The sequence below is a fragment of the Diplotaxodon limnothrissa genome, linkage group LG11, assembly GCF_057381915.1.
Source record: "Diplotaxodon limnothrissa isolate DT_005_m linkage group LG11, D_limnothrissa_male_GT1.1, whole genome shotgun sequence".
Taxonomy (NCBI): Eukaryota; Metazoa; Chordata; class Actinopteri; order Cichliformes; family Cichlidae; genus Diplotaxodon; species Diplotaxodon limnothrissa.
The window spans coordinates 7,521,862-7,548,193 of record NC_140606.1 but is presented as its reverse complement, the minus strand read 5'-3'; the positions used below and the strand labels follow the sequence as shown (position 1 = coordinate 7,548,193).

Below are 26,332 nucleotides of genomic sequence, written 5' to 3'. Positions count from 1 at the left end.
AGATTTTCCTGGACATCCATCTCTAGGGTTCACAGTGAATGGCAATTCTCAAAAGGAATTTACAAACTGAGCTGACAGGAAAGAAACAGTAACTCAAATACGCACTTCTTACAACCATGGTATGAAGAAGAGCATCACATAACGGACAACATGCCAAACCAGGAAGCATATTGGTGCCAGTAGCTGACTGTTAGCACTCCTATTAGCTAAGAACAGGAAACTGAGGGTACAATTCATATGGGCCCAACAAAATTGGAACGGAAGATTGGAAAAATGTTGCCTGGTTTGATGAATCTCGATTTCTACTGTGACATTTAGATGCTAGAGTCAGAATCTGGCATAAACAACTTGAAGAATGGATCCATTCTGTCTCATATCAGTGGTTCAGGCTGCTGCTGGTGGTGATTGTTGGCATACTTTGGGCCCCTCAGTACGCACTAAGCATCGTTTAAATGCCACAGCCCACCTGACTGTTGTACCCATCTTCTGAAGGCTGTTTCCAGCAGGATGATGCACCATGTCACAGAGCTTAAATCACCTCAAACTGTTTTCTTGAAGATGACAGTGAGTTCACATTACTCAAACTCCACAGTCACCAGATGCAACAGAGCACCTTTGGGATGTTGTGAATTGGGAGATTTGCTTCAAGGATGTGCAGCAGCTGCATAACCCTTGTTCAATTTATGCATAATTAACACAGTTCTGATATGCAAAAGGCTTCCAAACCGGTACAAGCAAGGTGTACCTAAAAAAGTGTCTTTTTAAAAAGACTCTGTATTTAAGCAGCCCTCTGACTCCTTTGAGGCCTGGCCCTGTGCCCAGGGGCTGTACCTGAGGACTGTTTAGTAATCCAAGCACAAATGTGATTGAATTCTCTGCTGTGCTCTGTGTTCATGTCTAGCTCTGTCTCAAACAGAAAAATATTTGAAATAAAATTTCAGTTTTTCATAAGAGCCAGCAAATAGACAACGGATCTTTCACGAGCTTGCTAATGATTTTTTTATTTATTTTTTTGCAAAGCATCAGTTTCTAGTTTTCAGAAAACACTTTCATCTCCTTTGCGAGCTGAAATAATTAATCTTCATTCTTTGAGCATTAGAAACAGAAATAGTCAAAGCTGGTTAAAGAGTCATCAGTTTCCATATATCTGGTAAATGTTGTGAGAGATATTTAAAAGTATTTATATGTGCCAAATCCTTAAACCAGTGTGAGAAGACACACATCATAGAAAATATTCAAATACATAGCCACCTGCCTCATATTGTTTAGATCCATTTTATGTTGCCAAACAGCTTTGAGCCACAAGGGTACAGGTCACAGGACCTTTGTGGTTTCTGGCAGCACTTGTTGGCAGCATATCCATATGACAGGGAGATTGGAGGTCCATGGATCAGTATTATTCCAGCACATCTTTTGGCAGCCCAATTAGACTGCAGGCCAGGGTCAACAGCTTGATCTTTCTGTGGTCCTCTGTCCCTGAATAGACTTTCTCATAATTCTCGGATTTGAGCAACTGTTCTCCAGGTTTTATGAAGGTCTTTCTTTGAGCATTGGCTTCTTTTTCACTTATTTTTAGTCCAGTCAAGTCCAGAGTAGTTTTGCACCAACAATATGATTCCCAAAAATCGGAAAACAACAGCGTGTACTTAACAAAAACAGAGAAAACTGTAAACGTGGAGGAAAAAGGACAAAGTGACTATCTGCAGTAGATACACAGGATCTGTTTGTCTAAGACTCATCAGAAAGGGTCTCAGTGGAATTTTGTCTGTAAGGAAGGAGAGGACTTCAAGAGAGAGGCGCGAGTGTCTACAGACATCTTTAAAACATGGTGGAGGCTCTGTGATGGTTTGGGGTTTCAGCCGGTGGTGTTGGGGATCCTAAAAATCCTAGAAACAACATGAAAGCTTGCCTAAGAGTTCACCCTATGTTGGGGAATTGAGGAAGTCATGCCAAATATTGACTTTGATGCTTGTCAAAAGTGTGCAAACTCTGTTTTTGCCTTATATAACGCCACATACGTTTGCATGTGAAATGAGAGGTGGCTCAGGACTTCTGCACTGCACCATATTCCTGCTGGGTAGGTCTGCTGCCTGCTGGGTGAAGGTTGCTCTATTCAATTCAATTCAATTTTATTTATATAGCGCCAAATCACAACAAAAGTCGCCTCAAGGCGCTTCGTAGATACAGAGAAAAACCCAACAATCATATGACCCCCTATGAGCAGCACTTTGGCGACAGTGGAAAGGAAAAACTCCCTTTTAACAGGAAGAAACCTCCAGCAGAACCAGGCTCAGGGAGGGGCGGCCATCTGCTGCGACCGGTTGGGGTGAGAGAAGGAAGACAGGATAAAAGACATGCTGTGGAAGAGAGACAGAGGTTAATAACAGATATGATTCAATGCAGAGAGGTCTATTAATACATAGTGAGTGAGAAAGGTGACTGGAAAGGAAAAACTCAATGCATCATGGGAATCCCCCGGCAGCCTACGTCTATTGCAGCATAACTAAGGGAGGATTCAGGATCACCTGGTCCAGCCCTAACTATATGCTTTAGCAAAAAGGAAAGTTTTAAGCCTAATCTTGAAAGTAGAGATAGTGTCTGTCTCCTGAATCCAAACTGGAAGCTGGTTCCACAGAAGAGGGGCCTGAAAACTGAAGGCTCTCCCTCCCATTCTACTTTTAAATACTCTAGGAACAACAAGTAGGCCTGCAGAGCGAGAGTGAAGTGCTCTAATAGGGTGATATGGTACTACAAGGTCATTAAGATAAGATGGGGCCTGATTATTTAAGACCTTGTATGTGAGGAGCAGGATTTTGAATTCAATTCTGGATTTAACAGGAAGCCAATGAAGGGAAGCCAAAACAGGAGAAATATGCTCTCTCTTTCTAGTCCCTGTCAGGACTCTTGCTGCAGCATTTTGGATTAGCTGAAGGCTTTTCAGTGAGTTTTTTGGACATCCTGATAATAATGAATTACAGTCGTCCAGCCTGGAAGTAATAAATTCATGAACTAGTTTTTCAGCGTCACTCTGAGACAGGATATTTCTAACTTTAGAGATGTTGCGCAAATGGAAGAAAGCAGTCTTACATATTTGTTTAATATGTGCGTTGAAGGAGATATCCTGGTCAAAAATGACTCCAAGGTTCCTCACAGCATTACTGGAGGCCAAGGTAATGCCATCCATCCATCCATCTATCTGTAACAATTTTACAGACAGGTGGTCAGTGTGTGTCAATGTGACATCCACATGAGAACCCAGCCAGGAAGTGCATTACAACAAGATGATTGATGGTAATGACTTCACCTGCCAATATATCTAAAGTTGCTCTAGTTGTTGTGGATTTAAGTGATGTAAGCACTTCAAAAGGTTAAATGTAATGTGTGAGCATAAATTATACTTTTGATTTTAAATGGCTGTGTCTTATATTTGAATTGCTTAAGATAACCGTTGTGTTAATTGGTGCTGGAAAAACTGAATTGTGCTGACATAATTAATTATTTTTTCCCTGCAGATAAAGTACACGGATATAATTAAAATGTCTTAATGATTCTCAGTGTAGCTTTTTCATTTAGCGCTGCAATAGTGGTTAATTGCTGTACCTGCTAAGCTCATTGCGCCACTTTGGAATAGGATTTAGATAATGGCATTCTGCTGAAATGAGACAGAGTGGACGTAATGCTGAATTTAGTTTACCGCTTCACTTCACTTGAACAGTTTTATTTTGATATCGCTGCTTTCCTCAGTTCCTATTCGGTATTTAGACGTACTAACAATGTGTGCAAATTTATAAGTAACCAAAAGCACATCATTTGACATAACCGCAGGGTCCAGTTATGAGGTCATGTGTTAAGAAACAGAGGAATCACTTAGCTGCATGAAGGATTTAACAGTTTTTTTTTTTTCATCTGATTCGTTATATTAGTGACTCTTAACAGTGAAGCTTTCTTATGTGCCCTCTAACTTGAGAGTGTGATGTCAGGTCACTGCACCAGTTTAATTTATTAGGAAAGAGAAACGTTCAAAACAAATGGCAATGAAATTTGTTGTAAATAAATTTTAGCTCACTGATGAAAGTCAGGAACTATTTTCAAAGCCATCCTTTAGTGATTGTGGCTGTTTTACGTCATTGTAATTAAGTGATTTTCCTTCAAAATGTCAGCAGCCAGCTTATCATATAACACATCCAACTTAATTCAGAGCAGCCAATGACTACGTTCACCTACACTCACATGTATCTGCTGCTTTCAGCGTGGCATTATTGTAAACTGGCTTGAAAAGGATTGCAATATTTTACACATTGCTTGTCTCTGTGTTAAATGTGTTCAATTTGTCTTGTGAAAATGTTTGTAAATTAAATAAAGTACGACGTTATTAGCAGGGATGGGTTACCTTAGCATAAAGGATAGGAACACAGTGAAACCACTAGCTTGCCCAGTTTTACCCAAAGGCAGGAAAATCTGCAAACCAGTAGCTAGCAAAGTAGCAGATTATTGTGCACTCGCTGTATCTTGTCAGTTTACCAGTTTAACACACAAGACCCGGCCAAGAATCAGTCCACCACATAACCTGTAAAGCTACGACATGTCAGATTACACAAATTAAGTGAGGGTTTCTTTTTTTCTTTTTTTTTATATATGTGAGGCTGCTTCCTGTTCTCCAAATCAAAACTAAATTCAATTCAATTCAATTTTATTTATATAGCGCCAAATCACAACAAAAGTCGCCTCAAGGCGCTTCATAGATACAGAGAAAAACCCAACAATCATATGACCCCCTACGAACAAGCACTTTGGCAACAGTGGGAAGGAAAAACTCCCTTTTAACAGGAAGAAACCTCCGGCAGAACCAGGCTCAGGGAGGGGCGGGGCCATCTGCTGCGACCGGTTGGGGTGAGAGAAGGAAAACAGGATAAAAGACATGCAGGATAAATCAAGCCTAAAGCAGTCATCTGGTTTTAGTTTGTGTTTAATGTACTTCTATTTGCAGTGCAATACAAAATGTAAACACTTACTCAGAGTGGTTGCTGTCTTGGTTTCCAATCCAATCCAATCCAATTTTATTTATAAAGCACTTTAAAATACCCAGCACAGGAACAAAGTGCTGTACAGAAAATAAGTTAAAACAATAGAATAACAAAAAACAGCAAATTAAATAAATAAAACACATAAGACATAAAATTAAAACAGCCCTATGTTAAAGCAAAAACAAGATAAAACAGCATCGAATCACCTAAAAACAACTAAAATAAAAATAAAAAACCAACATCTCACGTGGTGTCAAAGGCCAAGGTAAAGAGGTGGGTTTTCAAGAGTGACTTAAAAACAGATAAAGAAGTGGCCTGTCTAATCTCTAAAGGAAGCTCGTTCCACCGTTTAGGAGCTGCTACAGCAAAAGCACGATCTCCTCTAAGTTTACGCCCAGTCCTGGGTATCTTCAGGAGCAGCTGATCAGCTGACCTGAGAGAGCGGGTGGGTGTATAAGGCTGTAGCAGCTCAGAGAGATAAGATGGAGCTAGGCCATGGAGAGCTTTAAAAGTAAATAAAAGAATTTTAAAATGAATCCTAAAAGAAATGGGCAGCCAGTGAAGTGAAGCTAAAACAGGGGAAATGTGCTCAAACTTTCGAGTGCCAGTTAAAAGACGAGCTGCGGCATTTTGCACCCTCTGTAGATGACTAATATATAATGCACTGACCCCTATATAAAGTGCATTACAGTAATCCAGCCGAGTGCTAACAAAGGCGTGGATCACTGTCTCAAAGTGCTGCCGTGAAAGGATTGGCTTTATTTTTGCCAGCTGCCTGAGGTGAAAGAAGCTAGATTTTACCACGGCCTTAATTTGATTATCAAACTTTAGATCACAGTCCACTTTGACCCCCAGGTTTTATGGAACTTTCCTAGCACCATTTTTTTGCTGAAGCAGGCAGTACTAAAACCACTTTTTATTATCTGATCAGCACCAAGCATTAGAAAAGGATGTTAATGGAGGCCAAACTAGGACCACACACAGGAGTTACATTTGCAAGGAACCGAATACTATTTGTATGTCGTTAAATAAACAAGGTGCTTGGGGTGAATCATGTTTGTTTGCAGCATGTGTAATTGAAGCTGGCATAATATTAAGCATGATCTCAATATTACAAAGCTTACGTGAAAGCATGACACAGTCTCACGTTCTTCTTCTTGTTTCTTCTTTCAGCCTGCTTGAAAAATGGCCTCCAGGTAAGAGTTGCGATGATCCAGACCCGACCCACAGCAGAGATGAATGTGTCTGATGAATCCTCCTACCAAGAGGAGGTGCTGCTGGGTAACTCTACCTGGGGCTACTCCTATTATCATCAAAACTACACCCTGATCCCTCCACTATCAGAGAAGGCTAGCACCTCCAAACCTGCAGCATGCGAGCAGGTCCACATCGCTATCGAGGTCTGTAGCACTTTGGATTCATTTATTTATCTCATGATTTCTTCTTGGCTACCACTACCCCGACTGTCTCTTCACTGGTCTGTATTTTGATCTCCTCTCCTAAGGTCTTTCTGATCCTGGGTATCATCTCACTGCTGGAGAACATTTTAGTCATCACAGCCATAGTGAAGAACAAGAACCTACATTCCCCCATGTACTTCTTTGTCTGCAGGTAAACTCCTCAGTGGTTTAAGACATAAAGGGGAAAATAACATAATAATGTACGAGGACCACCCAAAACCGTTTTAATAAAGTGAGCTTACCATGTGTAAAAGATTTTGTTAAGCAGCAGTTTATTAAAATATGCTTCTATCCTTCAGTGCTTACTCTCTGTCTTGGTGTAATACAGCCATTCCCAGGGGCAAAATGCAATATAGGTCCCAAGTGAAACCTTGTTCACTCTTGTCAACATATTAGTGTAAATGGATACATTTAGGATTAGAATACACCCTTATGTAACCATTATAATTGGATAACAATGCATGCCTCCCCTCAAGGCCCATATCATTTGAGTTCACATTGTTATTTTCAAGCCCTTCTCAAACGACCATAACAACGCTGCATCCACACAGGAAGCATTTTGGAGGAATGCGGCGACCAGAGACCACAGAAAGACAATAAAATGTAACAACTTCAAAAAAGCAAAAACAAACAAACAAACAAAACAATGAGATAAACATTTCTCAACTTAGATGCAAGTGATTGAAGCAACTATCAGTGAGAGTGCAGGATACGTTCCATTAGACCATCCTGACTGACCTATGACCTGATAGCAAATACGTTTGAGGATGACCTAGGAAAGCAATTCAGCAGTTCAGTCAATTCAATTCAGTTCAGTTTTATTTATGTAGTGTAAAATCATAACAAGTTACTTCAACTTCTAAGGTAAAGACCCTACAATAACACCCAGAAAGCCTCAGATGAGAAGGAATACATTATATCTCTGACAGAACCATGCAGGGGCAGCCATCCGTTGCCACCAGTTGGGGTTGAGGAAGATGGGTCTAAAGACATACTGTGGAAAAATAATAACAGTACTATTAATAATAACTAATAATGAAATCACAACAACGATCCTGGAATATTCCCTAGCAAACAACTGTCAGCTTCAATGCAATGTGAATAACCCCCTGTGTGGATGGATTTTAGGTATCTGCCAGACACTGAACCGATAACTTTCGGAGTAGCCTATGTTGATGTAATTAATAGACATGAACCGTTATCAATTATGTTCAGAAAGATCCTGATTTATCTTTTGTGACACAAATGATTAAAGTGGTTCAGTCCTGCTTTGTAAAACCGAGACAGCTATCCAGGATTAGATTAATCCTTTCTGTTCTAAAAAGGTCATCAATGCTTTTATCGTCTATAGAATTGAATATTGTAATGCACTTTACTCTGCTCCAGAGGCTACAGCTGATGTTGCCTAGCTTTAAAACCACAGAAAGAGAAGCAACCACAACATACCAATCCCTCCCTGTTGCCCTTCACTGGCTAACAGTAGTTTTTATTGAGAATAGTCTGGCTCCTGAGTTCCTCTGGCAGTGCTCTGTTAAAGGTTCACGAATAAAGGTTCTGGAAAGGTCATGAAAGGTTACCGGGCCTTTGCCTACTAGGCCCCTCAGCTGTGGAACTGCCTGGCAGGAGATGCCAAGCGAGCTATCCTACTGGTCTCTTTTAAATTGAAAGCAAGGAGAACACAAGGAAGCATGCCAGCAAGCAAACAAGCAAGTAAGTAAGAAAGGAAAATAATACAAGTAACCATAAAAAGCAATTTACAGTGGGGCAAAAAAGTATTTAGTCAGCCACCGATTGTGCAAGTTCCCCCACTTAAAATGATGACAGAGGTCAGTAATTTGCACCAGAGGTACACTTCAACTGTGAGAGACAGAATGTGAAAAAAAAATCCATGAATTCACATGGTAGGATTTGTAAAGAATTTATTCGTAAATTAGGGTGGAAAATAAGTATTTGGTCACCTCGAACAAGGAAAATCTCTGGCTCTCACAGACCTGTAACGTCTTCTGTAAGAAGCTTTTCTGTCCCCCACTCGTTACCTGTATGAATGGCACCTGTTTGAACTCATCATCTGTATAAAAGACACCTGTCCACAGCCTCAAACAGTCAGACTCCAAACTCTGCCATGGCCAAGACCAAAGAGCTTTCGAAGGACACCAGGAAAAGTATTGTAGACCTGCACCAGACTGGGAAGAGTGAATCTACAATAGGCAAGCAGCTTGGTGTGAAAAAATCAACTGTGGGAGCAATCATCAGAAAATGGAAGATATACAAGACCACTGATAATCTCCCTCGATCTGGGGCTCCACGCAAGATCTCATCCCGTGGGGTCAAAATGATCATGAGAACGGTGAGCAAAGATCCCAGAACCACACGGGGGGACCTGGTGAATGACCTGCAGAGAGCTGGGACCAAAGTAACAAAGGTCACCATCAGTAACACACTACAACGGCAGGGAATCAAATCCCGCAGTGCCAGACGTGTTCCGCTGCTGAAGCCAGTGCATGTCCAGGCCCGTCTGAAGTTTGCCAGAGAGCACATGGATGATACAGCAGAGGATTGGGAGAATGTCATGTGGTCAGATGAAACCAAAGTAGAACTTTTTGGTATAAACTCAACTCGTCGTGTTTGGAGGAAGAAGAATACTGAGTTGCATCCCAAGAACACCATACCTACTGTGAAGCATGGGGGTGGAAACATCATGCTATGGGGCTGTTTTTCTGCCAAGGGGACAGGACGACTGATCCGTGTTAAGGACAGAATGAATGGGGCCATGTATCGTGAGATTTTGAGCCAAAACCTCCTTCCATCAGTGAGAACTTTGAAGATGAAACGAGGCTGGGTCTTCCAACATGACAATGATCCAAAACACACCGCCCGGGCAACAAAGGAGTGGCTCCGTAAGAAGCATTTGAAAGTCCTGGAGTGGCCTAGCCAGTCTCCAGACCTCAACCCCATAGAAAATCTGTGGCGGGAGTTGAAAGTCCGTGTTGCTCGGCGACAGCCCCAAAACATCACTGCTCTCGAGAAGATCTGCATGGAGGAATGGGCCAAAATACCAGCTACTGTGTGTGCAAACCTGGTAAAGACCGATAGTAAACATTTGACCTCTGTTATTGCCAACAAAGGTTATGTTACAAAGTATTGAGTTGTATTTTTGTTATTGACCAAATACTTATTTTCCACCCTGATTTACGAATAAATTCTTTACAAATCCTACCATGTGGATTCATGGATCTTTTTTTCACATTCTGTCTCTCACAGTTGAAGTGTACCTCTGGTGCAAATTACTGACCTCTGTCATCATTTTAAGTGGGGGAACTTGCACAATCGGTGGCTGAAGTGTGACTTCAAGGTGACAGTCTAGAGTATGCTTCTATGTGATTACACAACAGGATTTTTTGCCAGAATTCAAAGAAATAATGAGTTTCAATTTCCAAACCTTCTCCTTTATGTAACTGATTAAAAAGCTCAGTTGTGCAAAAAATATTTTTCTTTTGCCTGAAGTGGAAAAGTTGGTTTATTTATAAAAGCCGAAGAACAGTTGAAGATAATTGGTCATCCTGAGCTTGGCAGAAGCAGATTTCCAATATAATCCAATGTGAAATCTAATCATTCTTTCCACTTAGAAAAATGTCATGCAGCATGTGTTGCCAGAGGAAACATGTGAACTCTTGAAAATGACATAAATCTTTTATCCTGATTATAAATGGTTAAATAAAACCATTTGTAGCAGGGAGTTACAAAAGAGGCTTTTTGATCTTATAATCTTGTGGCCTCCTTAGACTAATCATTAGGTAACGATGATTTAAACAACTTATGATTAACCTTCTTTCTTTAAATTTGTCTCCAACCAATGGAGATCTGTGGACTCAAAAATCATGACATATTTGGGGCAGCTGCCACATCAAAATCAAGTCACACTTTTAATGACCCTACTGTATAAATCAGAAAAATACTTGGATGTCTGTTTTCACATCAGCACCAATTTCTTGTGACTTTGTTTGGGTCTGTCTTCTGATTTGAAAGACTTAATCCTCTTACTAAGACAAAAGCAAACGTGTTTCAGCTGTGCAGAGACACAGCAGATATTCAACTAAGTCTTTGAATTTCTGGCGAGCTGTATAGTGCTTCTGTTCATGTGGTTCTGAATGACTGCCACGGCGTAACACTGAGGTACAGCGAGTTACTGCACGATAACACTTGTTATCTTTTATTTGAAAATCCATTCGATTCATGGGGGGAAAAAGAAATACATTCCTACTTAATGTGTTGTTTTCCTTCTCTCTATAGGTAAGTTGTGAGTATTTGGTGAGTCAGTCCACGATGTTTATTGTGATATAATATGCTGCCTTGGTAACCAAGACAATAGAGGAGAGCCTGTTGCTTCCTGTGGGCTGTAATCTTAACATATTACATGCCACCTCCACTCAACGTGGTGTTAAGAGCTTGTGCTCATTATTATTTCTGTGAGACTTGGCTGTCATTTTCTTTGGCACTTGAACAAATTGCTTTGCCAACAAGGTTCAACTAGATGTCCTGGAGAACATATTATTGTAGTTTCATGAATTCTCATTTGAACACCAAAACACCAAAATGGCACCAAAGCATAGAAATACATCTTAAGCTACATGTTTTAAATATCACCTCTTCTGGCCAAGAAGCTTTTACTCATTATACGAATCATTTGTCAAGTCAAGGCATGGAGTCCAAACGTGGAAAGCTGTGGAAAATCTAGAAAACTAACAACAGCCAGATTGTTAACCTTGCTCTGCGACACCTCTGAAATAATGTGTCAACTAAAACTAGACTTTTCCTGACTCTAAATTTAGTCCAGGGCAAACAATTCAGAGTTAAAATTGGGACTAATCAGGTTCTGAGTGGTGTATCTAGAGAGCTGTAAACATGTTTGTGGTTTTTACAGTGAAAGAACCTTTTCCTTACTTGGCTCATATGTTTGTGTGTGATTTCAGTTCAATTGTGTTAGTACAGTGAAGGAAAAAATAACTGTAAATTCAGACAGATGAGATTGTGCTGAAAAGAACAAGGCAAGGCAAAAATAAATAAATAAATTTAAAGGTGAATCACAAAAATAAAATAAAAAAATAGTCCGAAATGGCCAATTATACCCTGGACCCCAGAGCGTTAACCAAATAAAACATGAAAAATTTGTGAAAAAATGGGTTCATTTGTGGCATTTTGTGTAAATTTAAGCAATTTGATTATTTCTAATTAAAAAAGATTGTGAAACTTTAGTTAGACTTGTGTTTGTAAATGAATCACCTCATGTTGTGTAGCTTTATTGATTTTATGCTTATTGGGCTACAAAGTTATTCATCATACAGGCTAGTACATAAAATCAAAATTCACATGTTTTATGTAACTGAAATGTTTAATTATGTGGGCTAAAGAAAAAGAAAATTATAGACTACGTTTATATGAAACATCTGTGCTTTTGATGTATTTTAACTGTATATAATACATATTACAGAATGTAACACATGCATATGTGTAAAAAATAAATTGCTTTGATTTTGCCACCCCATTTGATTTCCATGCCACCCAAAGAAAATTTGCCTAGATCCGCCCCTGCCTCTGTTCACACTATGCACACTATATATATATACTCTGACCATCAGCCACCAGCAGTTATAGGATCACTGTTTTAACCATTTTTGCTGTGGAAAAACATCAAATTTTACATGTAAATATACATAAATAGCATAGACGTGTTGTTTATTTTTAAGAAGCTCTTAAAATATTAGTATTATTTAGAAACAGTGTTTGGAAACAGCATCAAGCGTCTGTCTGTCTGCCTGCAGTGCAGTTTTTTTTTTGTGACCACTTTTAACTGGGGAGATAGGATCCATTTTTCCACCATCTTTGCTGGCTTTGTTGCTTGTGCAAAGGCTGTGAGTGCATGTGACTGTCAAAGCATTGCCTCAACTGCACCTCCGGAGAATGTGAAAGACTGTACTCAGGCATTAAATCAATTAATTGGTTTTCCCAGTATGACTGTGAGAAGAAAGTGTTTACGCAACAGGAGAGCGAATGCAGCTATTCTGTCAGCTCCTGAATACACAGAAGGAAGTGCACATAGAAACATTTATTTGAACATCTGTTTGCAGAATAAAGGTTGTATAAAGTATTTTGGTTTTTTGCAGTTTGGCAGTAGCAGACATGCTGGTGAGTGTGTCCAACGCCTGGGAGACCATCATCATTTATCTTCTCAACAACAGGCAGCTGGTGGTGGAGGATCACTTTATCAGGCAGATGGACAACATGGTGGACTCCATGATCTGCATCTCTGTCGTTGCATCCATGTGTAGCCTGCTGGCCATTGCTGTGGACAGGTAATGATGGAAGGGAGTATAAGCACAAATATATATTTTTTTCTTTTCTTTTTGCTATTGTTTCTTAATAGTTTCCTTTTGAAATGTTTTTAAGGGAACTGAAGTTTTAATTGAAGGCTCTAGTCACAATGAATCCTCATCCATCAGCCCAACACCACAGCCCCCAGTTTCCTAATAATGTTCTTGAACATAACTGACGTGTTACAATTTATAACAACAAAAAAGGACCCTGTAATTTTATGATTAATTTTAAGGAAAATTGAGGCAGTGCTTATTTGGCACTCGTTCAGTTAATTCCTGTCATGTGTTCCCTCTGACATTTCCTTTTTTTCTCTCTCTCTTTAAACAGTTTTTATTCATTATCAAGAAAAGCATGAAACATAACAAAGCAAACAAAAAAGAAAGAAAGAAAGAAAAGAAAAGAAAAAAAACCCAAAGGGAATATATTAAAGTCATTATATACCTGTACAAATACACATATGGGGTAAAGAGGAGAGAAAAATACTGCTTGCACTAAATCTTAGTTGTCAGTGCTGAACAGATCAAAGTGTTTTTGTTGTCTCACTGTGTGAATGGATTTAATTTTAAGCAGATGAGTAAACCAGCCTTGATGCAGTTTAATTTTTTGTTTTAAATTGACATTTTATTTCTTAATTTCCACCTTCTTTCTCTGATACACACAACAAATCTGGTTCATTCATCATGGGGATCGCTGCTTACTCTAATGCATCTGTGCAAATGTTAAGACAGGCAGAAAATTTTAGTTTTTTTTACTTTTTACTTTGCAATAAATTATCTGGCAAGACAGAAAACTCAGAAAATGTCCATCTTTCTCTGATTTCCCTTCTCATTCTTTTCCTTTTTTGTATGCTTGTGAAGTAGATTTTAAACCCTTGAAATGTGCAGGTTTTTTTCATCTTCACCATTCGTGTCTTTTTATGGGCTTTTCACATTGAAAAAAATGGATCTTTTAATTTCATCTGAGCTTGAGCTCAACTTGGAGCCTGAATATTTAACAGCAAAGCTGTATTATTAAGAGATGAATATTTCATAAGCACCGATGGCACACTTTCTTGATCTTGTGCTTTCATTTTGACCATTCTATTTCAAAAAGGTCTGCCTCAAATCTCCTAATTCAGTGGGTTAACCTACCATGCAAGTCTTTGGACTGTGGGTGGAAGCCAAAGAACCCACGCAGGTTTACGGAGCACCAGTATGCCGCTCTAAACAGTAATTTTATAACTTCTTAGTTCTAGAACCTAACAAATGACAATAATTGGAAGAATTGCAATAAGGCCTTCAAACTATTCAGTGCCTGTTCTTTATTAGTTCGTCCTGATTGCACACAACCATTCACAGCTACATTTAGCATGTGATCACTATTTTAAAAGTGTGTCTTTGTTACCATTGATTACCATTTAATCAATTGTCTGCTTAATAATGAATGTAGAATAACTGGAAAAACTGTTCTTTTTTAAATGTTTGTCAGACATGTTGATATTTGATCCATATACATTTAACTGAGTTAAATCTTACTCTTTCTAACATATTGGCATTCCTTTTGTTCCCTTTTCCATGCTTGCTATTCCTTCATGTACTGGAGCATGTATAAAACTGCAAACATTGCATAGATCATCATACTGGATGATACTGTACCATCCCCAGAGGCTGTTTGAAAGAGGTGGACTCGGGTCCATATTAGGCTGACTCTGATTCAGTATATGAATCAGGTATAAATACATGGTGTGCAAGAATCAGGAAACTTGACAATATGATATTCATTTGGTTTCTCAGTGACATTTAATATTTACGAGATTGTCTCAAAGACATATAAATTACATTCATACCAGAGGTTACAACAGAGCCACCAAATAACAAAATTGCACCTTTTATGTATAAATGTACGTTATGCGTGATCAACAACCCAAGGTTGCCTAACGTTATCCTCATTGAATATTGAATGTCTCAAGAATAAATGTCTCACTTCATGTGACCTGTAGTCTGGTTCCCTCTCTGTGAGTTATTGTATTCAGCACACACACAGTCCCCGTTATGTTTAAATGTCAAGTTTTCTGACTTGAAACGATTTTGTAATTCATCAGTGAGCAATAAATGTTGATATAAAATTAGAGGTTACTGAGGTGGATACTATGTTATTATCCACAGGTACGTCACCATCTTCTATGCACTGAGGTACCACAACATCATGACGGTGAGGAGAGCTGGCTGTATCATCGGGGGAATCTGGACCTTCTGCACTGGCTGCGGAATTGTCTTCATTATCTACTCAGACTCCACTCCTGTGATCATCTGCCTGATCTCTATGTTTTTTGCCATGCTGCTCATCATGGCCTCCCTCTATAGTCACATGTTCATGCTCGCTCGCTCGCACGTGAAGCGCATTGCTGCCCTGCCCGGCTACAACTCCATCCATCAGCGCACCAGCATGAAGGGGGCTATCACACTGACCATCCTTCTGGGGATCTTTATCGTCTGCTGGGCTCCTTTCTTTCTCCACCTCATCCTGATGATCTCTTGCCCACGGAATCTCTACTGCGTGTGCTTCATGTCCCACTTCAACATGTACCTCATCCTCATCATGTGCAACTCAGTGATTGACCCACTGATCTATGCCTTCAGGAGTCAGGAGATGAGGAAGACGTTTAAGGAGATCATCTGCTGTTACAGTCTGAGAAACGTCTGCACGAACATCTGTGCTTTGACTGGTAAGTACTGAGAAATAGAAAAGACCAGTGAAAGGATGGGTAAAGTGAACTGACCGAATATGACGCTGGAATAGAAATACTACTACCCAAGGACTGGTTCACTGCACTTTTCAGACAGTACAGTGTACCGTCACACAAGCAACTATTGAAAAGTATAAGCTGGAAAGGAGACTGGAACATTGAGTTATCTCCTAATGCGTCCACCATGTACACAAAAAGTTTACTAGATGCATTATTTTAAGGCTTAGTTAGGATCATCTAAAGTCCAAGCCCATGATTCATATTAACGTGCGTCACACAAAACTGTTAGTGGCCTGCTTTTCATTCTCCCTGACATTTCTTTTATCTTTTTTCCTTAGGCCTTTCTTTTTTAATTGGCAAGATTTTTATTCTCTGTTCCCAGAATATGTCTGATGCAGTAGCCAAATGGATAGACAGGATATTTTTCTTTCAGTGCTGCAAGAGTGCTCATATACTGGCTTTAAATTACAGAACTGCTGCCAAATGTACCCGAATGTACCCTTTCAAGCTGTGACTACAAATTAAAACAGCAATTTTACACATCAAAGTCTGTTTCCCAGTTATGGAGAGTAGTGCTTCGGTTAGTAAGTAGTATCTAGTTTTTTTTAAAGACCCTTAAGCTTTAAATTGTGAAAATGTAACAGTCTACCTAGAACAGCATGAGCATATCAGGGCAGTGAATTATGTTTTAGTTCACTGTCAGTTATGAACTGAATATTTTCCAATATTGAATGCAGAGTCACACACAAAACAAGCGCAAGTGAAACAACACTTATATTTATTCAGATTTTGAATATAATAATCAAAAATCTTTTCCACATCTTTCACAGAGTCCTCTACCAAATCTGTTTGAGATGCTAAATAATTATTTTGAATTTCAGGAGGGTCAGAGAAAAAGAGTAGCACGTCCTCTGCATAGAAGACTCTCTGTCATTCACTGGGTGTTCCATCAGGGCCAGCAATGGTTGTCCAGTTAAATCTAAAACCAGACATCAATTAAAACATTACTAAAGTGAAAGTGATTTCTCAGACATCATTCATGTAATAAAGGATTTCATGTTGGCTGAACTAACCCTGTAAAATGCTCTTTGTAGCTGCAGTTGCCTATACTCTGTTTGTCTATTAGGTACTGGAATCTACAGTTTCACTTATTTTCTTTGGTGTGTACATGTCCTGTTAACAAAGGCAAACTTAGAACAAAAACAAAGACAATTTTAAGATGGCAAAAACGGCAGTTCCCCTTGATGCCACCTGGATAGTCTGGATGATTTCACCACTTGCAAGAAATCAATGTTGAGTATTTAATGGAGATTAATGATCCTCACAGGCAGCCACACTACAAAGTTCCTATGATGCACAGAGCGCTTCTTGTGCACCACTACTGAATTTAATCATTAACCATTATTAAACTCTGGCTGTCTCTGCTATAGTTTTGCTTTTGTCCTGTCTCGCTCTGTTCTCTTCTCATTCTCCTAACCCCCAATCAATCATTGTAGATGAGCCTGGTTCTGCTGGAGGGTTCTTCCTGTCAAATGGGAGTTTTTTCTTCCATTGTCATTAATTGCTTGCTCATAGAGGGCCGTGTGATCGTTGGCGTGTCTTTCAAACATTGTAGGATCTTTAGCTTACAATATTGAGTGCCTTGAGATGGCCTTTGTTATGAATTGGTGCTCTATAAATAAAATTGAATTGTAATGCCAGAGTACATTAAAGAATAGGAAGATGCACAAGGCTGTCAGCATATGTAAAAACATAAAAGAAATAATTTAGGTGTATTAAACAGAGGAAAGTGGAGGTTTCCAGAAAATTGGTCAAAGGTTATGAAATGAAGCGGAAAACTGGCAGCTTATTTTATATTTCAAGAAAGTCAAATCCTCTCATTTCCCACCAGTTTCAGCATAATTTATAAATGTAAGATCTCTTATGGTTAAAATCAGACCCTCTTATGGTCTTTTTATGGATCTGCACAGCCTGGATGGCTGCTTAGGTGATCAAGGGCTTTTCCATCAACATCACATGGTTTTAAGGATTATAGGCTTGAAAAATGGTGATGCAGCCATATATTTACATTGAAAATAACAAGAAGAAAACAAGCCTTAACGTGAACATATTGAATACGTTGCACTGTAGGTAAGTAATGACAAGGTCAAACAAATACGTCATAGATCACATAGATTACTTTTTACCACAGAAAGAAAATTTCTATTTTTCAAAGCTTAACAGTTCTTTTTTACTTTGTGACTTTATGAACAAAAACTAAATGTTTTTTCATTAGATCCTGTAGGACCATGCAGCCATCAAAGTAGCCCTATGTATTGATTTCACAGAAACAACTGACTTTAGCATGGAAGATCCAGTTTATTGGTTTTCTTACTAGCATGTCTGTAATTCTTCTTTTACTCCTGGATTTTTCTGCCTGAATGAAGCTGTTACTGGAGAGGATAATGGTCAAATGAGCCAGCTGCCATTATATGGAACGGCTTTAATGTCAAATAGCGTCATTTTGTCGATTAGAAATTTTGTCTTGAGAAATCTTTAGTCTGCTTCTGACGCCAAGCTGGAAAAACTGAAGGAAGAAAGGGAAGCATTTGCTTTTAAGATTCAAGAGATAGCATAGGCCCTTAACTACAAAGCGGGATGTGGTTTGAGAGGAAAACTTTCTAACTTTTTTTCCTGGTGACTGCAAAGCAATTTAATTTATCTATAGCCTTTTGTGTCGTGGCAAAATCTTCAAAAGAAGCTGATTAAAGCAGTAAATCCTTTCAATTGTTGACTTTGTTCTTTACTTGCTCACAAATCATTTACTAGTAAGAATACAAGTAATTTACTTTATTAATGTATTAATCATTTGTTCCTTTTAGCCTGTATTGTGTTTTTAATTTCTTCATTCTTAAGAAAACAGGTTGTAATAGAAGACAAACAGGCAGCACTAGAATGATCCATGTCACCGCTCCTTTTATATGGAATTCTTACATCTAGAATTGGGGGATTCTGGGTTGACTTACTGAGCTGATGACAACTGGCATAGCCACTTAACATGACTGCTGACGGGAGGCTTTGTGAAACCAGATAACAATAAGATATCTTGAGTATGCCTAACTCATTTCACAGTAAAGACCCTGATCAGTGGTAGTACAGGTCTAACATTTGGGTTGACTTAAAAAGTGCCAGCGAATGAATGTAAATCAGTGCCATTAGAAAACAACTGTTTTCATATTTAGAATAAATAAAAGCTAAATAAATATAGTCGATTTATAAAGACATTTTTAAAACAAAGGTCTAGTGATGCAGAAGGCACATACGGCTAAACAGAAGCACCACCTGCAGCTGTAAAAGTGATTTCATAATACTAGTGTGCAATGATGGCAGTGTGATGGAGGTAAAATGTTGCCTAACACACCATGAAAGCCCCAAAAAGGCCAGTGCACTGCTCTAATGCAAGAATACTGACAGATTTGAGAGGTTATCTACCTCCAAAATTCAGGTGGTTACAGAGCGGTGACTATCTGACCAATTCTGATTCTTATAGGTTTTAGCACATCTTCAGGTTTTTTATAATAGTTTGTCATTTTAGGAGGAAAACATATTTTGAACTAATGCCGCTCAGATTGCATGCACATGTTCTAAAGGAGGTATATGAGCACTCTTCGACAAACAGGAATTGCATATTGAGCTGATTCTTTTTTTTCTCATACACCTAATGGACTCAGTGTTCCTTTGGAGGATTATGTGTTTACACCCAATGCAACCAAACCCACCAGTTGCACATTATTTGTAAATGGCCTCACTGCAAACACCTTGCTTGTTATCTGTACACTGGAGAAGTTGTCTGCCCTGCTAAGCTGAACTTTTGAATGACATCACTTGTCATCAGCCAGTTTTCTGCCTGCTGCTGTTCGCCCTGTGCTGCATTAGTGCTACACTTAACAAGCAAACGTCTCAAATCCGCCTGGTAGCACAGCAATTTCTGCTATGATCTGAATGTAAAGTCACTGCTCTGTTGAGTCACTGTGACCCCCAGTGATCACTTCTCAATGCCACTCTACTGGGCATGTATAAAGCTATGTAAAGCTGCTTGAAATGTAAAAATGAATGTACAAATAGCTTCACTATACCTTCTGTAAGTGTGTGTTGGTGGTGTCTACCTCCAAACTGAGAAGCTTGACAGATTTTTACCGGAAATGCAGCCATCTGCTGAAACTGCTCTTTCATACAGAATGTTGCTGTGCGGTAGATACTAAAAGAAACGAGTTATTTGCTGTTACGTATCAGTATTTATTGCAAAAACAGAAAGTTGTTTATATTGTTCATGTTTTCAGGCTGATGCATTTTGGTTTGTGGATGGAAAGTAATATAAGAGTTGTTTTAAGAGAAAACAACAGCGCTAAGAGGATGTTTTTCTTCGTTCAGTCTTGTAATTGCCTTACTGTTATTTCCTTTAATGTTTATTGCAAGTACTTTGAAAATGTAAGATCAAAAAAGTATAACACAATGAAAAGTGCTTTGAATATTGATGTAAAACTGTACATTGTTTTGTCTCCATTGTAAGTTTAATTAGTAAAGAAAACAAATATTTTGCTAAGTGTACATCCACTTCCAGTGCAGCATTTGTGCAGTTTTGCAGAATGATTCATTGTTGCTGATTATTGTGAAGTGCTCTGTTTTCGTTCCCACAAAAGGCAGCAGCAAGAACACTGAACATTATATGTTCCTGGATCAAGGTTTAGCTTGTGTTTTGATTGCTCGTTGTATGCTTAGTTCTGTGTATATGTGCAGTGACACAATGCAAACAGCTGTGGGATCATGTTTCATGTTCGGTGATGGCATGAAGAAATGTAAACGTGAGCTTCAGTTCAAATAAGTGATGTTTTGTTGGCTTAAGATGACTTATTTTTATTGTGTCTGAATAAAAGCAGATAGTGAAATGAGAGCGTTGTCAATTTATTTTTCACATTTGTAAATGTGGACATCGTGTCACTCAGGTTTGAGAAAAAAAATGCATGTTCATTGGTAACAGGCTCTCTAAAATGGATGCGTTGGGATGTTAGCACAGGAGGTTCATTTCAAACATGAATGCATTGACACTTCTGAAAGTAGGTAACATCCAAGTGTTGGGAGAAAGGAGGAGACAGTGGATTCAAGCAAAACAGAGAGGAGATTGACGGACAGTAGTCAGTGCCACAGTGCCTACTCAAATACACGGGATGTTAGAATGTCTCTAAAGAATTCCCTTTGGAGAAACAGCTGCTTAGCGGCAACCAAGTTCACAGTTCACGCTAAAATTTGAATATTCAACTGAGCGAAGGACACTTTGATGAAAAGCTAACATTTGACTGGATAAACAGACTAAAATAAAATAAGCAAGCAGGTGTCTCTACGAGCAGAGCTTCCAGTCAGAACAAAGCAGCATCTTCCTCAAGGTGTGCCTGAGCTCGGCGATGCGGAAGGCATATATGGCCGGATCGAAGAGGGCGTGGCTCGTCAGCAGCGCCACATGCAGCTGGAACAGCGATCGGTAACACTCGCAGTAGGGGTTCATGGGGCACACCATGATGATGACAAGGTGGAAAAAAAATGGCGACCAGCAAACCACCAGCGTCCCAAACAGGATGGTGACGGTCTGGGCCCCTCTCATGTTGCTCCCCCACCGCTGCTGGTGATGATTGTTCCTGCCACCAACCGGTAACGCTGCAATCTTTCTGGCATGGATGCGCGCCAGCATGAACATGAAGACATACAGGGAGCAGATAATCACCAAGGAGATGAAAAACAATATGACGAAGCAGATCATGATGAGCTTGAAGTCAAAGAACAATATCATCAGCACGCCCAAGCCCCCGCATACAGTCCAGATGATGCCCAAGATGGCCCCAGTGCGCTGCATTGTCATGATGTTGTGGTATCGGAGTGCATGGAAGATGGTGATGTAACTGGAAGAGAAACAAATCATTTCATTATCTCATAACTTATCACAGGCTGTCAAGGATTGAGTAACTACGTTTAACTTCACTGCAGCTTCCTCACTCAGCTCGGTCGCCTAAATTTAAGACATTAACTGAGCCTTAACATGATACTGCTGTGCATTACCATTAGCAGGAAGCTTTGTGCCACAAAATAATCCTAAATGTATTTAATCCACACTGGATGACATGTTTTGTAAAGAGTCAAATGTTTTTTTGTTTTTGTCTCAGGAGATGGTGAAACCCAAAACAGAGTTAAGAGTTGAATGCATATTAGCCGCATAAGCATTAATTGGGTGACCAATTGTGCGAAAAATGTGGGACATGGTCATGAACATTATCATTAGCTTGTTGTTCAGCCCAGAAGTGGACAAAATTATTTTATTTTGCTCATTATACTCTCCCAATTCCACTGCTAGTTAAGCTTTTTGTGACTGGCTGCCTCTTATAAATAAAATGTTTTAATGGGGGCGGGCAAGTGACGCTTCTATTCTCACAAGCAGAGGTGAAATCCTGAGATGAATTTATGAAGGATATCAGCTCTCTTTTAGAGAGCTTTTCTCTTGGCTCACAGGATTACTTGGAAAACTACTGAAGACGGCTGTGTTCCATATGAGCATTTAGTATTTCAACTGTAGATATAACTGAAAAATAAGTGAAAGTAAGCAGAGTTCCCTTTTAAAAAAAACAAACCTATAAATAAATGTGCATATGTTGCATTCTCTTTTTCTTTGACTGATTTTAAAATTTGGATAGCTGCCTAAAACGTGGAGAAACAGTATCATTACAGTAATAAAGTATTCATGATTTTTGGGTAGACATGATGGAAGCCACTGCAGTAAGCCTTTAACTGTACATCAAAGAGTCAGAGCCCAGTGGAAAGCTTTTTAAATTCTCCTTATATAAATATCAGCAGAGGATAAATCATTACGGGGCCACAGATCCATAGAGAAACCATTTAGAACATCTAGATTAGCAGCAAATAGAATAAATCATTCGTTGTGTGGCAAATATAACATGGTTGTGGGTTCTTGTAAGTAACAGTCAGTTCTTTCTTTAAAAGGGTTTTCAAATAGCCCTAAGCATTGTTATGCCTTAGAAAATGAGATTTTCTAAGGCATAACAACAAAAAAAAAATGAGATTTTGGGGGATGAGTAGCCTAGAGTGGAATATTTTCATCTCGCCATGAAAACCATTCTCCACACTATAAAATAAACCATTTTAAGATAAAATATTTATGTTTCCATATCCAAGAGCTCCATACATACCGGTCCACGGCAATGGCCAGGATACTGAAAAAGGACCCCAAGAAAGACATGCACAGCAGGGAGTCGATTGCATCGTCCAGCGTGGTCTCAGAAGAGCCTTTCTTATTCAAGTGTCCCACATCAGCAAACACAATCATGAGGTTTTCCAAGGTTTTGGTCAGGCTGGCGATGGCGTGGAAGGCTGCCAGGCTGCAGATGAAGCAGTACATTGGCGAGTGGAGGTTTCTGTTCCGTATGACAGCTACCACAACAAGGAAGTTCTCTGCAAAGCTCACCGCTCCGATGGTGAAGAAGACGGGGTTGGGAACCACCACCTCAGGACAGTGCGATTGGTTCAATATAGAGCTGTTCATTGTTGGTCAAGACAGTGGTTGTCCAGGATTAAATGCTGATTAAAGGCAGATGTTTACTTTGGGGCTATTTTGCATTGAAAGTTTATTAAGTTTAATAATATTGTTTCACGAATTGGTTTAAATATGACATTTTAAACTGCCTTCATTCTTACATTTACAAAAACATTTTACCTGCTGACCTGTTTTTAACATAGAGATCAAGTTTAAACTGATACCTGTGACTTAATGAGTCCTATAAAGGTCTCAAAATTTAGATTTACACACTTTGCAATATCCTTCAACTTTCTTGTCATCAATAATTTCATGAAATCACGACAAAAATATTTGCTGAAAACCTAAAAAAAGTCAACAAAAAGTAACAATTGTTTTTATAGATACAAATTTGAATTTAAAACACAAATTAATGGTAAGAGACTTACTGACTAAATTTATGGACAGCTGCCAAACAAAACAATGGAGCTAAACTACAAAAATACAGGCAGCAGGTTTACATATATAAAAAATAAAATAATAATGTCACATGCTACATAATGACATAATATTAATGTTGTTTTTAACAGGCTTTCTTTTGTGTTGCTATTACAAAGAATGAACATTAGTTTATGGTTAACTAGATCAGGACTGTCACAAGCTTTGACCTATAACCTATTTATCCAAGAGGTGAAAGACTTTGTAACTGGGTTTGTAGAAGTGCTATAAAGATTAAAAATACATTTTAAAAATTGGAATAATAACTAGTTGCAGTAGTTTTCACAAAAGAAATATAACCATGTTAGGTCAGATTTGAGGTTTTCCTTTTAAGCTAAGCTTAGACAATATATCATGTTTTAGTGAGAAAGTAAAATAGTAGTATGCAGCTTGTTTGCAGTAAAGAAACATTAATGCTAGATGAGAAACGATAGAAGCAAAGTGGTTCTGAGTTTCAAAATAATTACAAAAGTTCATCTATTGTTACCTTAAAACATAATTGATTTTTGTTGAGTGAAACAAAAAAATAAAAATATAAAAGACCAAGAAACAAAAATTACTCCACGTGTTACAGCAAGAGTCTGACCTCAGGTGGAGGCCGTGGGTTGTTTTCAGCTGTCCTCCACTGGGTAATCGCAAGAGCGAAGGTCACGTTTAAGAAAACACGCACAGGGCCGCTGAAAACAGGCAGCTCGCTGCAGCTCCCGTGGAACAAAGTGTCTTTCTCATATATGTCCAGGTTTAAATCGAGGAGTGCTGGCTCCGGTACACCTCAGTCAGCTGTGGCCACATCAGCCTCTCTGCTGTTCACATGAGGGGCAGCCAATCGATTTTTTCATTCTGTTTGTTCAGAGCTCACAGATGTTATTTCCAAACTGGTTTACGTGTGATTGCAGTGCTGTGTTTGGTGGTCTTCTTGTCTTTGAGTCTGGTGCAGTTGTTTACGTGATGCTTTCACCTGTAAAAAACAAGCATGTTATTAAAATTCTTCTTCTGTTAGAGATTCTACGTGCATTGTTTGACTGTTCAATTCTGTGTGAATCATATAGCGTACAACATTTATCTTGTGCTTTGTCTGTGACGAGTTGTGTGACCTTTAATTTAAAGCTCGCCCGATGTCTGTGTATTCTGCCATTCCATTCGAATGCATTTAGTCCCACCTTTGTAATTGAACACTGTCCTTTTATATAAAGAAAGCACTCTGTGATCTTGGCTGTGACTCAGAATTCCTGTCAGGCTGCAGTCTGAAGATTATTATAATAATTATATCCAAAAGCCTCTGATCCCTTTTTATTATGACATTCTCAGAGCAGCTTCAGTCCTCGCAAAGATGCCACATTAAATCCAGTTAAAGCAACTTTGATTGTTTATGTTTTCTAGTTTATTTTACCATATACCATAATAGTTTTTAAATAGCCTTTCAATGAGACTATTGGCATTTCCACGGCAAACTCATGTCATGTTTCCAAATTGCCACATTTGCCACTATTCGCTTTCTTTTAATTTTTATCTTTCAGTTATCATTTTATTAAGCTTAGGTAACAAACACTTGCTTAACTTTGAAAAACAAATTATATGGTATATATTCTGATAATATAAGGACAAGCCTGCCTTATATGTCAATGTCTGACATGGTAAACTGTGCTGTGTATACCAGTGAAGCAAGTGTTTTTGATAGTGCACACATTTGAAGATGACTATATTTTTCTAAATACATGCCAGCTGCTTCCAGCAGTATCATAATCAGCTGACTGTTTGAGCTACATGTCAACATGCTAACTAGGCATGCTGCCAAGCCAAGAAAAGAAATTATATCTACTCTTAAATAACAGCCCGTTCTCAAATTAACAACTGATTGGTCTCGAGGAAGCACGGTGGCACGGTGGTTAGCACTGTTTCCGCACAGCAAGAAGGTCCTGAGTTCAATTCCAACATCAGGCCGGGGTCTTTCTGTGTGGAGTTTGCATGTTCTCCCCGTGTTTGTGTGGGTTCCCTCTGGGTACTCCGGCTTCCTCCCACCGTCCAAAGACATGCAGCTTGTGGGGATAGGTTAATTGATTAATCCAAATTGCCACTAGGTGTGAATGGTTGTCTGTCCCTGTGTGTTGGCCCTGTGACAGACTGGCGACCTGTCCAGGGTGTACCCTGCCTCTCGCCCTATGACAGCTGGGATAGACTCCCGCGACCCTGAAAAGGATAAAGAAGCGAATGGATGGATGGTCTTGAGGAAAAGCCTAACATTTGCTGCAGGTCAATGTGTCCTAATGTAATAATAAATAAAATGTCACTTTTATCTCATTTTAAGCTATTTATTTTATTCTGAAATGAAAGATTTTCTATAATAGAAAGAATTCAAGTTGTAATGCAGCGCATCGGAGCTACTGAGGAATGGTGTCAGAATTCTCATTGTGACATCATTTTGAACTTTGACTTTAACACCTAGCTTGTTCTGGGTCTAGCTGCTTCCTACTGAGCAATCGGGGCCAAACTGGTCAAGTGTTAATCCCACTACAAACAAACAATTTGTATCAATAAAGATAGGATGAATGTACTTTCATGAGTACTTTACAACTGCCCCCAGGCTGTCTGGTAGCAAACAAAATAAAATGAATGTCCATGAACACAAATCAGTGCTGTCTTAAAGCTAATATGAAGCTAATATGATTTATAGTCAGTCACAAATTATTATTATAATATCAGC

General features: G+C 39.0%; 2 protein-coding genes across 2 annotated transcripts; one reads left to right on the top strand and one right to left on the bottom strand.

Annotated features, from left to right (window-relative positions):
- The first annotated feature begins 6,232 nt into the window (after positions 1-6,232).
- On the top strand, positions 6,233-15,571 carry LOC146622255 (melanocortin receptor 5-like). Its single transcript, XM_085365007.1, has 4 exons — positions 6,233-6,424; positions 6,529-6,635; positions 12,646-12,834; positions 15,001-15,571. Exons 1-4 carry the CDS (start codon positions 6,233-6,235, stop codon positions 15,569-15,571), a joined length of 1,059 nt encoding a protein of 352 aa, XP_085221133.1.
- Positions 15,572-20,243: 4,672 nt separating this feature from the next.
- Positions 20,244-23,385, bottom strand: mc2r (melanocortin 2 receptor). Its single transcript, XM_085365009.1, has 2 exons — positions 22,811-23,385; positions 20,244-21,511 (listed from the first exon to the last, which is right to left on the bottom strand). Exons 1-2 carry the CDS (start codon positions 23,161-23,163, stop codon positions 20,956-20,958), a joined length of 909 nt encoding a protein of 302 aa, XP_085221135.1. The 5' UTR covers positions 23,164-23,385; the 3' UTR covers positions 20,244-20,955.
- Between the last annotated feature and the right edge of the window lie 2,947 nt (positions 23,386-26,332).

Excerpts from the sequence above, each read along its gene's own strand:
- LOC146622255 (XM_085365007.1), top strand. The coding sequence starts at position 6,233 with ATGATCCAGACCCGACCCACAGCAGAGATGAATGTGTCTGATGAATCC. Across the intron at positions 6,636-12,645 it reads ATGTACTTCTTTGTCTGCAG|TTTGGCAGTAGCAGACATGC; the intron begins GTAAACTCCTCA and ends GGTTTTTTGCAG. Across the intron at positions 12,835-15,000 it reads CTGGCCATTGCTGTGGACAG|GTACGTCACCATCTTCTATG; the intron begins GTAATGATGGAA and ends TATTATCCACAG.
- mc2r (XM_085365009.1), bottom strand. The coding sequence starts at position 23,163 with ATGAACAGCTCTATATTGAACCAATCGCACTGTCCTGAGGTGGTGGTT. Across the intron at positions 21,512-22,810 it reads CTGGCCATTGCCGTGGACCG|TTACATCACCATCTTCCATG; the intron begins GTATGTATGGAG and ends TTTCTCTTCCAG.